At 39.0% G+C, this 18,638-nt stretch overlaps 1 protein-coding gene across 8 annotated transcripts in view; it reads left to right on the forward strand.

Moving 5' to 3' along the window:
- Nucleotides 1-18,638, forward strand: part of Dock3 (dedicator of cytokinesis 3) — a 307,646-nt gene that overhangs the window by 240,083 nt on the left and 48,925 nt on the right. For all 8 annotated transcript variants that reach the window (XM_051205186.1, XM_051205158.1, XM_051205167.1 and 5 more), the window contains exons 28-32: nt 6,221-6,315; nt 8,360-8,435; nt 8,811-8,911; nt 9,164-9,222; nt 16,437-16,585. In XM_051205186.1, coding sequence (XP_051061143.1) covers nt 6,221-6,315; nt 8,360-8,435; nt 8,811-8,911; nt 9,164-9,222; nt 16,437-16,585 — 480 coding nt within the window. The remainder of the gene's footprint in view (nt 1-6,220; nt 6,316-8,359; nt 8,436-8,810; nt 8,912-9,163; nt 9,223-16,436; nt 16,586-18,638) is intronic.

The following is an 18,638-nucleotide window of genomic DNA, read 5'->3' on the forward strand; positions in this document are numbered from 1 at the left end:
TGAGATGTAGAGAAAGGAAGTACAGACTTGCCTGTTCTAGATTGTTCTCATCCAATGTGTGATACTGAGTCTGAACAGGCTAACATCATTCGCTTTTAATTATTTATTTTTATTACAGGAACACATGTATATGGTTATAAAAACAAACACTGTCCACAAAGTTTATAATATATTACTAAACAGTGATTTCTTGTTTAGCTTGGCCAATATCCAGTCCCTATTCCTTATTTTTAATTTGCTGTTCTTCGGGAAGCTTCTATTAAAAATGTTGATATTGTTATCTATTTTCTTCTTCCCAAGGAGAATGAAGAGTTCTCCTCAATTATTTCTCTCTCACATGCCCACCTATGCTGCTATTCTTCCAATGTAGACTTTATACATTTTTATTTAAATTGGTTAACTTGTTTAAATTGGTGGTGAGCCAAGAACTGTACTGCGATTCTGTTTTCTTTCTTATGCATGTTTCTTGTCCAGAAATTGATTGTCTCATTTCTAATATGTTTATATTTTATTTTGTTTTCACATCTGGCTTTTGCACTCTAGCTATCACTTAATATACGTCTCCTGTCAGCCTGACTCATTATAAGGGCATTCTTTTTTTTCCCCTTAAAGACATCCTTATCTTTATTTGCTTGTTTCAGTCTGGCTTGTTCTGTTGCGTAATGCTAGGATTGAACCTCAGGCCTTGGTGTGCCATTACCAATGAGTTATATCCTGTCCCCAGTTTTGCAGGGAATGGGATTTTGCTGTGTGGCTCAGGCTGGTCTCAAACTAGCAATCTTCCCATCTCTATCTCTTATAAAGCTGAGATTACAGGAATTCTGCTACCATGCCTAGCTCATTCTCTGTCTTTTGTATTAAAGATTTTTCTTCCTATATAGAGAAGACTCCTCAATGGTAGTATGTATCTAAAAGTAAAGTCTTCTGCTGCTGTTTTGAATACTTAGTTGTGAACAGGGCTTATCTTAATCGTGAATATGTAGATTTGTTCTCTTGCACCTGGAAAAAAAAACTAATTTGTGTCACTCACAAATAATAAGATCAATGTTGAAAATAAATATATATGACAGTTGGAATGGAGACAAAGAACATAAGAGGGATCTATATCTTTTAAAATGTCATAATGAAACCTGTTATTTTGTATGGGAACTAAAAATTAATAATGGAAAAACAGAATCCATGAGTATTCCACTTTAACATATAAACTTTCTTTCAATTCTTATTTTCATTTTTGCATCTCATATTTCAGCCTTTGCTGTATTGAAAACAAATACTAAGTGGTCTCCCAACTCTAGAAAACATTTCTGAGCTTTCTGATGGGATAGGAAAAGGCTAATTACCTAAGGCATGAGTGAGCTAGTAGAGGGGCTCCAGAGAGACTTGAGATTAATTTCCTTACTTTTTTGTTTTTTTGAGACAAATTTTCCAATTTTGGTCCATCATAGCCCAGTCCCACAGAAGTATCTGGTGGCACCTGCAATTGTATGACTTTCTGAGTCTTCTTTTCTTGCAGCTTCCTGGTGCCCACACCTCCAAAGGCCCCATTTTTTCAGGGACTAGGACTTCTCAAGTATGTTAAGTCAGTTACCACACTTTCTTCTTTTAATTTTTTTTATTTTTAAATTATGTGTCGGGTTCAGGGAGTGCTTACATATACGTACAGGTACCCTCAGAGACTTGAGATTAGATCCCCTGGAGCCAGCACTGAGCTGTCCTACATGGATGGTCGGAACAGAATTGGATCCTGTGGAATAGTAGTAAGTGCTCTTAACCACAGAGCCATCTCTCAAACCCCTTTTAAAGTTTTCTGTATTTGTTGCATTCATCTGATTACTATATTCTCTGTTTTGTTTCTGTAAATCCATGTATTTCACTTTCTTGACTGTCATTTTTAAAGATTTGAAGAGATGTATGAGCAAGAGAACATGTTCAGTCTACCATGTTAAATATGGAATCTGTTCATGTGATCTTTATCTAGATATAATTTATAACTTTTTATCTTTGTGTGTGTGTGTGTGTAAGAGATGTGTGTACATGTGTATATTCATGTGGGGAGGAAGCATGTATGTACCATGGCATGCTTGTGGAACATAGGACAACTTCAGTGTTAGTCCTTGCCTTGAAACATTGTTTCTTGATGTATGACCCAAGCCTGGCCAATATTATGCTTTTTGATTACCATTCTTTCTTCCTAACACCAGCCCCAGTGTGTCAGAAGCCCTTTTCAATTTAGTACATCATATGAACATCATTGAGACAGCCAGCAGTTTTGCTTTGACAATGCCTAGGGAAGACAACATAAAGGTCTTGGTTCAGATAAGTGGTTGTAGCAGGCTTTCTTGGACCATCCTGCTTTCCTGTTTCCTCTCTGTCTGTTGCCCCCACCCATTTCTCTACCTGCCAGCCCCACCTATCCCTCCTCTGTCTAGCTGTTGACCATTCAGCTTTTTATTAGACCAATCAGGTGTCTTAGGCAAACAAGGTAAAACAGCAACACATCTTTACATAGTTAAACAAATACTCTCTTCCATAACAAATGGTAGCTTTCGTGAGTGTCAAGTACAAGAGTTCACGTTATATATTACATTAGTTTTATTTTTGGAAGAGTGGTAAAATAAAATTAAAGTAGGAAAAAATAATTCTAGGCTGAGAAGATGGCTCAGTCAAAATGCTTGTTGCAAATATGAGGACCTGAATTTGGATTCCCAGCACCCACATAAAAAGCTGGATGGATATAGGTGTGCGCCAGTAGTCCAGGTGCTAAGAAGGTGGAGACAGAAGGGTCCTCAGAGCTCACTGCCCAGCCATTCTCAATGAATCAAAGACCCTGTCTTAAAAAATAGAAGGCTGGGTGTGCACATATGTATACCACACAAATAAATATAACTAAATAAAAACACACATGTATTATATCAAGATGAATAAAATAATTAGGAAAAAATCAAAACTCAAATAGATAAAAATAATCCATGTCTTCCTGGATTAGAAAATTTTATGCTGTAAAGATGGGAATACTTTCTAAATTGATCTTCAGTTTTGCTGTAAAACATACCAAAATTCCACCTCCTTTTTTGCAGAGACTTATGGAGTTTTTATTGAATTGAAAGGGACATTGCTGAAAAAGTACAATATTGGAAGATGAAAGCTCACCCACTTCAGAACTTAACTACAAAGTAACAAGTAATCAAGATTGACACTGTCAAGCTGAGGCATGATGACTCACACCTTTTATCTCAGCTCTTGAGGTAGAGGCAGGCATATTGCTGTGAGTTCAAGGCTGAGCCAGTCAGGGCCACACAGTAAGACCTGTCTTTAAAAAAAGTGCAAAAAATAAACACATAAATCAATAAAACTGAGACGAAGAGTTCAGGAATAAATCTTTATATTTACACTATTAATTTCCAATGGTAAAGCCAAGACAGTTTAATGAAGAAACAGGAGTCCTCAACAGACAGTCCTGAAATGGTTTGATATCTGCATAAAATAAGGAAACTGCTCCTTTATATATGGCTCAGTGTTTCTTCCTTTCTGCTTTCAGTGTATTTTCTTTGTTCTATACATTTCATAGTTTAATTACGGTATGACAAGGGAGCATTCTTTTCTGGTCTTGTCTGTTATTCTAAATGTCTTTCCTGTATCTGGATTAGCATCTCTTTCACTAAAATCTGCAAGTATTTCTGCTATTATTATGGTGAAAATGTTTCCTATGGCCTCAGTATGCAGTTCTTATCTTTTCTATGTCTGTGACCTTAGATTTGTTTTTCTTCAGACTGTCCCACAATCTGAAGCTAGATATTTATGTAATGTGGCAACTCTGAAAATCAAATTACTCCCACCACAGGGTTTGTTGTGAATTTTTGTTGTTTTTGCTAGTAATGGTGCTTTTAGCTTTTTTTTTTTTTTTTTTTTTTTTTTTTGGCTTTTTGGTGTTGTGGTTTTGTTGTTGTTGTTGTTTTGCTTTGTTTTGTTTGTTGTTGGGGTGGTTAATTGTTTGTTTGGTTGGTTGACTGGTTGGTTGATGTTTTTAAGACAGGGTTTCTCTGTGTAGACCTGGCTGTACAGACCAGGCTGGCCTCAAATTCAGAGATCTACCTGCCTCTACCTCTCGAGTGCTGGGATTAAAAGTGTGTTCCACCATGCCCAGCTGTAATGTTTCTTTATTGACTGATTTTTTTTTCCTGAACTAATTCTTTATATTTTAGAGTGTTTGTATATACAACTGTTTCCAATTAAATTGGTGATCATGTAACAAGTAGATATGTTCTTAGTTGTTCAAAATCAACAAATCTGCTTTGCTAAGGGCTCTCTGTGTGTGCCTTTGCTAAGGGCTGTGGGTGTGTCTTTGCTAAGGGCTGTGTGTGTCTTTGCTAAGGGCTCTGTGTGTGTCTTTGCTAAGGGCTGTGTGTGTCTTTGCTAAGGGCTCTCTCTGTGTGTGCCTTTGCTAAGGGCAGTGGGTGTGTCTTTGCTAAGGGCTGTGGGTGTGTCTTTGCTAAGGGCTGTGTGTGTCTTTGCTAAGGGCTGTGTGTGTGTCTTTGCTAAGGGCTGTGTGTGTGTCTTTGCTAAGGGCTGTGTGTGTCTTTGCTAAGGGCTGTGGATGTATATCCTGGGTCTCCTCTTTAATCCTTCAACATGTTACAGCTCTGTCTCTTTAGAATACTATCTGTACAGAACCTCATGTTAGGTAAGAGGCGAGAGACTTGAGCTTCTTGAGTCTTTTCTGGCAATATGGGCAGCCCAGCACATGTGTGGCCTTCTAGAATCCAAGGAATGTATCAGATCTTTTCACAGGTCCCTATAGATATATCATTCATCAGATTTTCCCTGAAGTTTTTGGCAGATTTCTTTTTGTTCCAACTAATGCGAATGTGTTATGTATCTGGAGTGTTAAATTATATGACTTTTTTTTCTTTTCAACAGATGTCCTGAGGATAGCTAGATAAGCTCTGAGTTAAATTAAATAAAAACAAACCCTGACAATATACTTGTCCAAGAAGCTGCCAAACAGGTCAAATAATAACAGTTCTGTAGAGAATGGGGTTTTGGGGGACTCTAAAACTATTTTGTCCTAATAACTGCTAGGCTCTTGGTTTTTGTGGCTGCTGTAGTTCTAGTTGAATGTTAAGGTAGGTAGAGAAGGTATGAACAGAGAAGAGTGAAATGTAACAAAATTCAGTGTTTTGTGATATTCATCTTTTTTTCCTTACTAAACTTTTTGTTTTCTTTTGTTTGCTGTGATAAAATTCTGACCAAAACTGACTTGGAAGAAGAGAGGATTTATTTTCTTTACAGGTTACAGTCCATCATTGGGAAGCCAAGGCAGGAACTAGAGGCAGGAATCTGGAGGCAGGAACTTAAAGCAGAAGCCATGGAAAAGTGATGCTTACTGGCTTACTTTGCATTGCTTGCTCAGTTTGCTTTCTTAAGACCACCAGTCCAGAGGGGCCACAACCCACAATTAGATAAGCCCCTCCCACATCAAACATTAAGTTTTTTTTTAAAAATGCACCACAGACATATGCACAGACCAATCTGATGGAAGCAATTCTTCAATTAAGGTTTTTTTTTTTTTCTTCCTAGCTGACTCTGACTCTTGTCGAGTTGTCCAAACTAGCCAGTACTTTCTCCTCAAATTATGTAATACTGAATTATTTAATCAGTCTTAGCCACCTCATTATTTTCATGGGCACAGATTTATTAGAGGATTTGTAGTTTTTGCTTTGTTTTGTTTTGGGGTTTTGTTTGTGTGATATTGGGAATTAGACTCTGGTTATCGGGTATACCTATACCTTCTACCACTGAGTTCAGCCCTAGGAATTTTTGGATTTTATGCTCCCATTCCTAAAGTGTTTTTCTCAACAATTAAAGTGCTCCTAATATGCAAAAAAAGCATGTTCTTACTATCAAATGCTTGACTGGGACCCTCACTTAGAGAGTGATTTCCATGGGTTCAGTCTAATAGTTCTGCTGGATGCTAGTCTTCCCTGGGCTGTAGGTTTTAGGTGTGGATCTAGAGTTGATGTAAAGCTATCTTGAGTTTGCCAAATTTGACTCTGGTCCCATATGATCTGGAAGAATGTCCTGAATTCATTTTCAAGTAACCTGTAAGATGCAAGCAATTCAGAGAAGGACCGGTATCTAGTCCACTAGTACGGCATATTCTCTTAGTAGTCGGGGACAGCAGTAGTAACATTGTCTCACATTGCTTTTCTTCTGTGGTCAGGAATTTCTGCTGAAGATTTTCTGTGTGTTCAGAAACTTAATGAAGATGAGTGTCTTCCCTCGAGACTGGATGGTGATGAGACTGTTGACAAGCAAGTAAGGAAAGTCCCTGTACTAGAATCAACAGAGCTCTAGGTCAAGCTGGGGGTAATATGTATATATGAGTGAGATGAAGATTAAGACCAGGACTGGGAAGAGAAAGGAGTTGACAAACATTACATTTGTTTGGAGATACAATCCACAGGGTTTGCCCACTGGCCATAAAGACAATGAAAGAAAAGAATCAAAGGTAATTCAAAACACAGAATCTACAGAAGTGAGGATAGAAAAAGTACATTAAAGATGAGAAATACAATACTAAGAAAGAACCATTGCTCCATTGCTCTTTATCTTTAGGCAGTGCTCTAAGCTCCCATCCTGATTTGAGTTGTATTGTTAGCCAGGCAGTACTTACCTCCTAGTGCTAACTATCCACCTAAGCCCCAGCTCTCTGATCTTCTGACTATAAAGATAGAATACTAAGACTGTCTTAATATGTCTTTCCCACTCATATTCGTAACCTGTGCTTCCTCGTAGCCAACTAGACAAGTGATGTACACGTAGTAAGAGGTTTGTTAATTTGGTGTCTGTCTACTATCTATTACTTACTTGGTCTGCACTATTTAGCCTACTGTCTCACTGGTTTACCTTTGTTGTCAGCACTGTGTAGAATGCAGTCAAATTATTTGTTAGGTATATGAGCAAGGCAATGTAAACTTTTTTCATGTTGAGCTCTTTATAGGGCCCTTTTTCCCTAAAACCTAAAAATGCTTTGTCCAAAACAAAAGAATGATAGGAGATTGCACAAATATTTCCTCAAATAGTGGCTTTCTATCTAGATCCTTCTTATTTCTGTCCCCTAGTTATACTTAGAAAACTTTAGATTTTGTAGCCTGTCCTGCAGGAGTAGCCTCTTTATCTTTTACCCTTACTCTTGCCCCCTGCTCTGCTAGAGGACTAGTCTCCTTTATATGCTATTTTTGCTTTGTTCCTCTTTTGTATAAAGACCCATATAGGCACTTTTCATTGAAAATAGATTATTTTTCACATAATATATCAAGCTTATTGCTTTCCATCACTCTACTCTTCTGAGGTCCTCCCTACTTCCCCTCCCATTCAGATCCACTCCCTTTCTGTCTCTCATTAGAAAAGAACAGGCTTCAAGGAGATGATAATAAAATATAATAAGATAAAACTATACTACTACATTAGAGCTGGACAAATATGATAAACAGAAGGAAAACCAACAGGAAGAAAAGAGCCCAAGAGATGGCACAGGAGTCAGAGACCCTCTCATTCACATACTCAGGAGTCCCATAAAAAGCACTAAACTAGAAGCCATAATATACAGGCACAGGACCTGGTGCAGACCTATGTAGCCCTGTGCACGCTGCCTCAGTCTCTGTGAGTTCATATATGGGCTTTGGTCGTGTTGATTTAGAGGGCCTTGTTTTCCTGGTGTCCTCTATGCCCTCTGGCTCTTACACTCTTAAGCATAGTTCTTTAAGTCAAGGCCTCTGCAATAAAACCCTTAACTTCCCTTTCCTTAACATCACATTTCCCTTCCTTTACACTTCAACTCATGATCTTAATTCTCACAGGCTAGCTTCCTATTACTACCCTTATATGTTCCAAGTTAAGATTAAGAGTGATATTATAGTTCAAAGGCTGAAACCAGATGAAAATAGTACATGACAAAAGGAAATACTTAATCACTATAAATTCCTATTATCTGGGTAAAATGTAAAATTATGATCTAAGTCCTACAAAGTGATCATAATTTGTTGTCATCCAGAGATTCCCAGAATACTAAAATTACCTTTTGAGCTAGAAGAAATTTTAAAGAACAACAAGACTTAGAAGAATTATCAATGACCCAGTGACATCATTTGCTATCTCATCTTCTAAGAGGCATTTCTCTGAAACTGGTTTTCTGTGGCGTTTGTTCCATTTTCTCTTTTCTTGAAAGCCACATCTTACATAAAAGCAAGTTGTCTTTAAGAAGTTTGCCTACAGGCAGACAACTGATGCAGACAGCTGATGCTAGGCTATGCCACTGTTAATCTTTTAATTCTACCAATGCCTTGTTTCCTCACTGCAGTATTATAGTCACTACTGTCCAGTACCTGTCCTCTGCACTGCACAAGAATTTCACAGAGACAGACTTTGACTTCAAGGTAGGAGCTCCCAAAACTCATCACAAAAACCCTAGAAAGCTAAAGCCCATACTCCCCCCTTTTTGCTTTATTAATATATTCATAGTACTTAGATTTCTAGGCTGATGGTTATTGTAATATGACCTAAGAGCCTTCCTGGTAGAATTATTTGGAGCTAGGCATCTATAAAGATGCCTGTTGTTGGCTTCAGAAAGAATCAAGAAAGCAAAAATGGGGAAAGGCCTATTTTTAAAGATAGTTAAAAGGGAAAACATTTCTTAAGCAAAGAATTTAAGATTGTAAAATGGACTTATGTGCTACATGCATGTATTTAGTTACTTACCCTGCAAGGTTAAGGACTTAGGCAGTCACGTGATTCTTTTTCTGTCTCTCTAGGTGTGGAATTCTTATTTTAGCCTGGCAGTTCTGTTCATAAACCAGCCAAGCCTTCAGCTAGAAATCATTACTTCAGCCAAGAGGAAGAAGATTCTAGATAAGTAAGACAGATGTCTTCTGTTCATCTCTACTACTTGCCCAGATGGAGCTATTTTTTCTATGATAGACTCAGAAGTCCAGAAGTTTCTCACATTGGTGGTTTCCCAAGAAGCCAAATATGAAAGTTCAGTCAATAACCAAATGGCTTAGCATTTCAAGAGCATTAGAGATAATAGTGTTGGTGTTCTGACCTCATTTGATCTTCAGGTCTGTCTTCTTCCACTAACAGTTGGCTTCTGTGTTATTGTTTTCAGGTATGGGGACATGCGCGTGATGATGGCATATGAACTGTTTAGCATGTGGCAGAATCTGGGTAGGTCTTTTGTACTAATTTTTCCTTTCATATACTGCATAGGTAAATAAAAAGTACAAGAAGTAATAATTCTCCAAAGCTTTCTGAATATCAGTTCAGAACTCAAAGACCCTTAACAGCTTTAACATAGCACCTCAGATGAATAATGTAGTGTAGCATATGTATATAAAGCCCTCCTTGGCAGGGAGAGTTTGGCTAAGAGATCCTAGTATGACATGTGTACTCCATTTTGAGAAGAGAAGTTAAAAGAGTAAAAAGAAGATTCAGTAGTTTTTTTTTTTTTTTCCCCAGTTTAGGAATCCATGCTGTAAGAGCCTCTATACTACTCATGCCCCTGCCTATGTGCTAACAGTCTTAGAATTGTAGATAATAGAGACAGCACGAAAATAAGGACAGGTACTGATTTTAATAAAGATCAACATAAATTTTGGATCATATTTCTTTCTGTATCCAGATCATGTATCTGATACCATTTACATGAAAGATGAAAGTTAGAGCCTTTGAATGAGATTGACTTGGGCTTTTTTCTTTGAACACCTCTAATACACACTACTTTGAATCTAAAATGGTCACACCAGTGTTTTTGGTAGAGCCTTTTAGATGCCTGGATGACTAGCTGGGCCACCCGGAATTCTGGAGGGATATGAGTCTTCTGTCAAGAATATTTTTTAAAGATTAGTTATATTTCCAATGAAATGTGATTTAAGCTAAATTGTGCCTCTTAAACCATAGAAATGATGGCATAGAGTCTTAAAGTCACCTATGAACCTTCCTCATCCTGATCTAGAGTTGAAAAGTAAGGTGACCTCCAATAGGGTCCACTGGATAGATGGTTCAGCAGTTAAAAGCACTGGCTACTCTTCTAAAGTACCTGAGTTCAATTCCCAGTTCTCACATAGTAACACACAACCAATTGTAACTTCATTTCCAGGGGATCTGATGCCCTCTTCTAGCTCCTGCAGGCACTAAGCATATGCTTGATAGACTTAACATATATGCAGGTAAAGTACCTATGCATATAAAATAATATAAAAATTTTAGGACAGCAATAGGGTTCTTCATCCCTTAGTAGATACGTGTTTCCAAACAAGCCTTCTAGCTGTATCACTCTTAACACCTGCCCACAACAGAATTTGGATATATATTTCAACATTGAACTTGAATTTGAAATTCCTAGGAACACAAGAGACTGACAACTATACCAGGTACCAAGATGAGAGTATGCATAGTGAGCCTCAGAGCTTACATTTGCTTCTTAGATAGGCTTCCAAAATGAAAGAAACAAAAAAGGTATTAGCCTGCGTTTAATCCCTAATACTGCTGATTATTTTTTAGATAATAGATTTGCTTAAAAAGCCATTCATTGCTTTTGAAGGAAGTAACATTCTCTCTGTGGTCCCCCAAAATTAGCTTTACTTGACTGTAGCAGTTATTGCATAAGCAAACAGTCCCCTCTGTAGTCTCTGGAGACCCAAAACAGATCTGAAGTTGTTATGTTCTGTTACACCATTGCAAAGATAAGTCCTCAGGACTGGCCCTAGGCTCTTGGACTACTCCCTAAAGAATAGACCAACCAGAGGGAAAGCTATATCACTCACCTCAATTCCCATAGGAAAGCCCATTAAGGAAGTTGGGAAGTAAGCAGACTGATCAGAGCAGATATATTCCTACCATAAGAATACAGTGTGAAGAACAGGGGTGGGTGGGTGCAAAGAATCTAGGTCTTCAAGCTAGCCTAATAAGGTGAAGCTATTCAGTAAGCTCTTAGCAACTCAGGTAGAGATTTTTTTAGCATACATACGTGTGGTCCTTTAAGGGGCCCATGGTCTTCAGGCATTTCGTAACTTAAGCCTTGGACTGGACTCCCTAGTCATTGAAATGCCTTCTAGAAATAAAATTGTCAGGAAACACACAGATTCTCTTTACTAAACAGAAGTTGTAGATAAATGTCTGAAACTTATCACATTACTCATCTGTAGAAAGCAAGCTGTTTCCTTGCTCTGAAGGTTTTCAGGTAGTTAATAAAACAAAGAATATTAAGAGCAGCGAAGGAAAAAGGACAGGTAACATATAAAGGCAGACCTATCAAAATTACACCTGACTTCTCCATGGAAACCCTCAAGGCCAGAAGGTCCTGGATAGATGTTCTACAAGTACTAAGAGTCCATGGATGCCAGCCCAGGCTACTATACCCAGCAAAACTCTCAATCACTATAGACGGAGAAAACAAGATATTTAATGACAAAGCCAGATTTTCATAATACGTATCTACAAATCCAGCCCAACAGAAAGTATTGGAAGGAAAACTCCAACCCAAGGAAGTTAACAATGCTCACAAAGACGCAGGCAACAGATAATCTAACTACACCAGAAACCAAGTGTAAAGCAGGACAAATATATTCATAATACCACTTCCAACAACAAATCTAAAACAAACAAGCATTAACAATCAATGGTCCTTTACTCACCCTCAACATTAATAATGGTCTTAACTCACCTATAAAAAGACACAGGCTAACAGAATAGATACAAAGACAGAATCCATCCTTCTGCTGCATACAAGAAATACATCTAAGCTTCAAAGACAGACATTACCTTAGGGTAAAGGGTTGGGAAAAGATCTTCCAATCAAATGGACCCAAGAAGCAAGCAGATGTGGCTATCCTAATGTCTAACAAGTTAGACTTCAAACCAAAATAAATCAAAAGAGATGAAGACAGTCATTTCATATTCATCACAGGAGAAATCCATCAACACAGTCTCAATTCCGAACATCTATGCCCCAAATACAAAGACACCCACATTCATAAAAGAAACGCTGCTAAAACTCAAAGCTCACATAAAACTTCACACACTTATAGTGGAGACTTCAACATACCACTCTCACCACTAGACAGGACCACCAATCAGAAACCAACAAAGAAAAAAAAGAACTAACAGATCTTAAGTCTCAACTGGGTTTAACAGACATCTATAGAACATTCCATCCAAACACAAAAGAACATATCTTCTTCTCTGCTCCACATGGAACCTTCTCTAAAATCGACCACATACTAGGTGGCATATTGGAATACTCCCCTCTATCTTATCAGACCACCATGTTTTAAAATTGGAATTCAACAACAACACAAATAGCAGAAAACCTGCAAACTCATGGAAACTGAACAATGTGCAATTGCACCACACCTGGGTCAAAGAAGAAATAAAGAAATTAAGGACTTTCTAAAATTCAATGAGAATGAGGACACAACATAGCTGAACTTATGGGACACCTTGAAAGCAGTGTTACGAGGGAAGTTCATTGCACTAAGTGCCCATATGAAGAAAACAGAGGATAGTCACATTAGAGAATTCACAGCACAACTGAAAGCCTTAGAACAAAAAGAAGCAAACTCACCCCAGAGGAGTAGATGCCAGGAAATAATCAACTTGAGGGCTGAAATCAACAAAATAGAAACCAGGAAAACAATACAAAAAATCAATGCAACAAAGAGTTGGTTTTTTTGAGAAAAATAAACAAGATAGACAAACCTTTATCCAAATTAACGAAAAAGCAGAGAAAGAACATGCAAATTAACAAAATCAGAAATGAAAAGGGGAACATAACAAGAGACACAGAGGAAATCCAGACAATTTTCAGGTCATACTTCGAAAAAAATCTGTACTCCACAAAATTTGAAAATTCAAAGGAAATGGACAAATTTCTGGATAACTATCACTTACCAAATATTAAATCAAGAACAGACAAACAACTTAAATAGATCTATAACCCGCAATGAAATAGAAGCAGTCATCGAAAGCCTTCCAACCAAAGAAAGTCCAGGGCCAGATGGATTCAGTGCAGAAGTCTACCAGACATTCAAGGAAGAACTAATACCACTACTCCTCAAACTGTTCCACAAAATAGAAACAGAAGGTTCATTGCCAAACTCTTTTTATGAGGCCACAATAACCTTGGTACCCAAGCCTAGCAAAGACACAACTAAGAAAGAAAACTACAGACCAATATCCCTGATGAACATCGATGCAAAAATACTCAATAAAATATTGGCAAACCAAATTCAAGAATACATCAGAGAGATCATCCACCATGACCAAGTAGGCTTCATCCCTGGATTGCAGGGATGATTTAACATATGAAAATCTATCAACGTGATCCACCATATAAACAAACTGAAAAAGAAAAACCATATGATCATTTCCCTAGATGCTGAAAAAGCCTTCGACAAAATTCAACAGCCTTTCATGATAAAGGTCTTGGAGAGATCAGGGATAACAGAAACATACCTAAACATAATAAGAGCAATATACAGCAAACCAACTGCCAACATCAAACTGAATGGAGAGAAACTTAAGCCAATTCCTCTAAAATCCGGAACAAGACAAGGCTGCCCTCTCTCTCCATATCTCTTCAATATCGTACTGGAAGTTCTAGCTAATGCTATAAGACAACAAAAGGAGATCAAGGGGATCCAAATTGGAAAGGAAGAAGTCAAACTGTCTCTATTTGCAGATGATATGATAGTTTACATAAGCGACCCAATAAAGTCTACCAGGGAACTCCTACAGCTGATAAACACCTTCAGCAAACTAGCAGGATACAAGATAAACTCAAAAAAATCAGTAGCCCTACTTTTTTCAGATGACAAAGAGACAAAGAAAGAAATCAGAGAAACATCACCCTTTACAATAGCCACAAGCAACATAAAGTATCTTGGTGTAATGCTTACCAAACAAGTAAAAGACCTATATAATAAGAACTTTGTGGCTCTAAAGAAAGAAATTAAAGAAGATACCAGAAAATGGAAAGATCTCCCATGCTTTTGGATAGGTAGGATAAACATAGTAAAAATGGCAACCTTACCAAAAGCAATCTACAGATTCAATGCAATCCCCCATTAAAATCCCAGCACAATTCTTCACTGACCGTGAAAGGATAACAATCAACTTTATATGGAAAAACAAAAGATCCAGGATAGCCAAAACAACCCTGTACAATAAAAGAACTTCAGGAGGCATCACCATCCCTGACTTTAAGCTCTACTACAGGGCTATAGTTCTGGAAACAGCCTGGTATTGGCACAAAAATAGACAGGTAGACCAATGGAATCGAAAATCCTGATATAAACCCACACACCTATGAACACCTGGTTTTCGACAAAACAGCTAAAAGAATACAATGGGGGGAGGAAAGCATCTTCAACAAATGGTGCTGGCACACTTGGATGATGGTGAGTAGAAGACTGCAGATAGACCCATGTCTTTCGCCATGCACAAAACTCAAGTCCAAATGGATCAAAGACCTCAACATAAATCCAGCCACACTGAACCTCTTAGAAGAGAAAGTGGGAGGTACCCTTGAACAAATTGGTATAGGAGACCGCTTCCTGAACATGACTCCAGGAGCACAGACACTGAGAGCAACAATTAATAAATGGGACCTCAAAACTTAGAAGCTTCTGTAAGGCAAAGGACACAGTTGACAAGACCAAACGGCAGCCCACAGACTGGGAAAAGATTTTCACCAATCCTACATCTGACAAAGGACTGATCTCCAAAATACACAAAGAACTCAAGAAACTAGTCAACAAAACACCAAATAACCCTATTAAAAATGGGGTACAGAACTGAACATAGAATTCTCAATAGAGGAAATAAAAAAGGCTGAAAGACACTTAAAGTGTTCAACATCCTTAGCTGTCAGGGAAATGCAAATCAAAACAACTTTGAGATACCATCTTACTCCCGCCAGAATGGCTAAAATTAGAAACAGTAATGACAACTCATGCTGGAGAGGAGAAAGGGGAACAATAGTGAGATCAACTACTAACTCATCCACCATCATGGAGCCCTCATCTAGTACCTGTTGGAAACAGGAGCAAACACCCACAACTAAACAATGAGCCAAACTAGAATCCAGATGCAGAGGGAGAGGACAAGACCAGGTAGCAGAAACACATAGAGACAGCTGACCCGAACAAGGAGGAGCTAACGGGCCACCAGACTGATAGCTGGGAAGCCATCATAGGACTGACTCAGATCCCCTGAATATGGGTCTCAGCCAGAAGGAATGAGCAGTCTATGGGACCTCAGACAGTGGAACCAGGATGTACTCCTGGTGCACAAAAGGACCTTGTGGGCACATCCCCCATGGAGGGATAACTGCCTTAACCTAGAGACAGGAGAGAAGTCCTAGTCCCTACTTCAAATGACCTGACAGATTTACATGACCCCACCTGGATGGCATTGCCCTACATGTGGAATTGGAGTGGGGGGATGGGAGGGGAGGATGGTCAGGGTGCATGTGAGGGGGCAGAAAGGGAAAGAGGGAGGGAAAAAGGGAGGGAGAGGGATCTGGAATTGACATGTAAAATAAAAAATAATAATAATAAAATAAAAAAAACTTCACAGGTTGGGTTTTTGTTGTTGTTGTTTTGGTTTGGTTCGGTTTTTTAAAATTTTTGAGACAGGGTTTCTTTGTATTGCTTTGGAGCCTGTCCTGGAACTCTATAGACCAGGCTGGCCTCAAACTTCAGAGATCCGCCTGCCTCTGCCTCCCAAGTGCTGGGACTAAAGGTGTGTGCCACCAACACCCGGCTCACAGGAAATTTTTTGAAAAGCGATTTTGTAATCTTTGAACATATGTTTCATACTGACTAGGCCAGTCAATTTAAAACTCTAAAAAGATGAGGGAGTCAGCACTTAAGAGTACTGACGGCTCTTCCAGAGGACCCAGGATTGACTCCAACCAATATGGTGGTTCACATCCATCTGTAACTCTATTTCCAGGGGATCAGATGCTGTTTTCTGGCACCTGGTACCAGGTGGTACCATCTGGTACCAGGCACCCACATGGTGCACATCCATCCATTCAAGCAAAACACTCATACATAGAATAAGATGATAAATGTTTTAAAGGATTTTAAAAATGATAAAAATTTTAAAAGCATAGGGGTTATCTGAAAACCATAGAATAAATCATCTTTTACCCTTGGAAGCTTCTACTGTAAATAAACAATTGTTTTGGCTTTTTTGGAGCTGAGAAATTCAGATCTATCTCAGTATCTCATACATGCTAGGCAAACACTATACCACCACTGAGCCTAGATTTCCAGCCTCGCTATAAATTATAATATGCTTGGCCCCATTTGTGACTCTTCCAGGTAAGAAGCAAAGCAGGAATGAACTAATACTTGTTGGGTTTTATTGTTCAGGTGAACATAAGATCCACTTTATTCCGGGAATGATCGGTCCTTTTCTGGGTGTGACACTGGTCCCACAGCCAGAAGTGCGGAATATCATGATTCCTATCTTTCATGACATGATGGACTGGGAACAGAGGAAAAATGGCAACTTCAAGCAGGTAAAATGTTAACTTCAGTGTTTGATGCACTCTCCGCTGAAATGAACCTGTTTGTATCAGGCAGGTAGTCTAGATGGGGTGGTCATGGGTCTAGTAAGGAAGTTAATCATCTTAAATCCTGCTTTAGAGTTTGTGTATCACATGCTAGCCAAAATTAATATGCAAGTTTTCTCCATCAAGTTAGAGACCAGATCCTCGAATTCAGGAAACTGGGGCAGGAGAATTGCCATGAGTCTGAGGCCAGCCTGAGCTACATAGCAAGTACTAAAGCCTGGGCTACATAGCAATATCTTGTTTCAAGGACAAATCAGCAAAGAAAAGAATTAGAGGAAAGTGATAAACATGTTAAGAACTTTCTGATGAAGAAAAAGCAATAGAGACTGAACTATCCTAGTTGTGGTAAGAAGAGGATTTCTGGGAGCATGCTGTCCTTCCTCTGCCATGTGGCCCAGAAAATTCTAAGGCTAGAGCCAAACAAGGTGACTTTTCATAGCTTTCCTAAGTTTCTAGCCAGCATCAAAACAGATAAGGATCTCCTTTTGATAACTTGCTGGTGAGATGTTCCACCATGAGAGTGGTCTGGTTGAAGTGTTAAATGTTCAACTACCAGCACCAGCACCATTCTTGTATGAGTGTGCACGAAGGTGCTGTTTTAATACCTTTAATACCTTACCAAATAAGTATTACTTTTTAAATTTTAGCATAAACTGTAATGGGTTTCTTTTATTTGTTTGTTTGTTTGGTTGGTTTTTTTGTTTTCTCTTTTTCTTTCCTCGTTGTTTTTTTTTGTTTGTTTGTTTGTTTATTTTGACATCTGTGGCCCTGTTTATTCTCATGGAAACACTGTCAAGAAGCCTCTGGGGACCCAGCAGATTATCCCTGGTCTGCTGTCCTAGCATTCCTGTCAGGATATACTAGAAGTTGAATAGCTGCCCCTTATCTTCACCCTTGAGGCCATGTCCACAGAGCCCAAAGTTCTGCTCTCAGGAAGAGGCACCTCTTGGACCCCACCACCCCCCCAGTCCAAATTCTGGTCAGTCAAAGGATCATGCCCCAGTATCTTTAGCTGATTGGATTGTTTGTTGGTTGGTTTGTTTTAGACAGGGTTTCTCTGTAGATATGGAGCCTGTCCTAGAACTCTGTAGACAAAGCTGGCCTCAAAATCACAGAGTTCTGCCTGCTTCCACCTCCCAAGTTCTGGGATCAAAGGCGTATGCCACCACTGTCCAGCATAAACTCTGTTTTTATTATTTTTGTTTTCAGGACAGAATTAGCACACACACACACACACACACACACACACACACACACACACACACACACACACACACACGGCATGGGGGTAACCCCCGTGAGAGAGAGATGGATAAGGGAGTTATAGGGAACTGAGTAAACCTTTGACAGCCTGATATAGAGCAATTCCTGACCCTATTAACCCTATTAGGATGGGCTGTTGGTTAGAGGATACATTATATCCATATGTAAGAGTTACCAGATATAGATAAGAAGAGATGAAGGAGAAAGCAAGTTTAGTTATGGAAGACTTTTGGATCATTTGTTTGTGTGGTGGCAGAAGTTATCAACATTGAAAATAGAGAATGCCATTTTGGCCATCCGAACTGTGCTGAGGCCAGAGTGAGGCTTCAATAAAATTGGAGACTGTGGAGGAAGGGAGAAGGTTAGAAAAATGAACTCCAATGGAGGGAGTTTCTATAAGCTCCAAGTAGGAGCTGAAAGACAGAAGGAACAAGGTCATAGAGACCCAGAAGGGCTTAAGGAAGCTGCCAGGCTTAACAAACAACTCCTAGGGGAGAGGAAGCCAGAAAACAGGGAGGGTTCCAATAGAGGGAGAGGAGCAAGTGTCTTAATAACTAAAGAGTTGCTCACTTGGTGGGGCCCCAGAGATTATAGCAGGCTCCAGGAGCCAGAGAGAGGACATTTACTAAGTAGGTGAGGAGACATGGATGGCTAGAGCAGGTGTGGGGAAGAGCCAACTAAAGGAGTTGGAACCAAATAGGATGGGTAGCTGAAACTAGCAGAAACATGATCTGTA

This window comes from Phodopus roborovskii, unplaced genomic scaffold (assembly GCF_943737965.1).
Source record: "Phodopus roborovskii unplaced genomic scaffold, PHOROB, whole genome shotgun sequence".
Taxonomy (NCBI): Eukaryota; Metazoa; Chordata; class Mammalia; order Rodentia; family Cricetidae; genus Phodopus; species Phodopus roborovskii.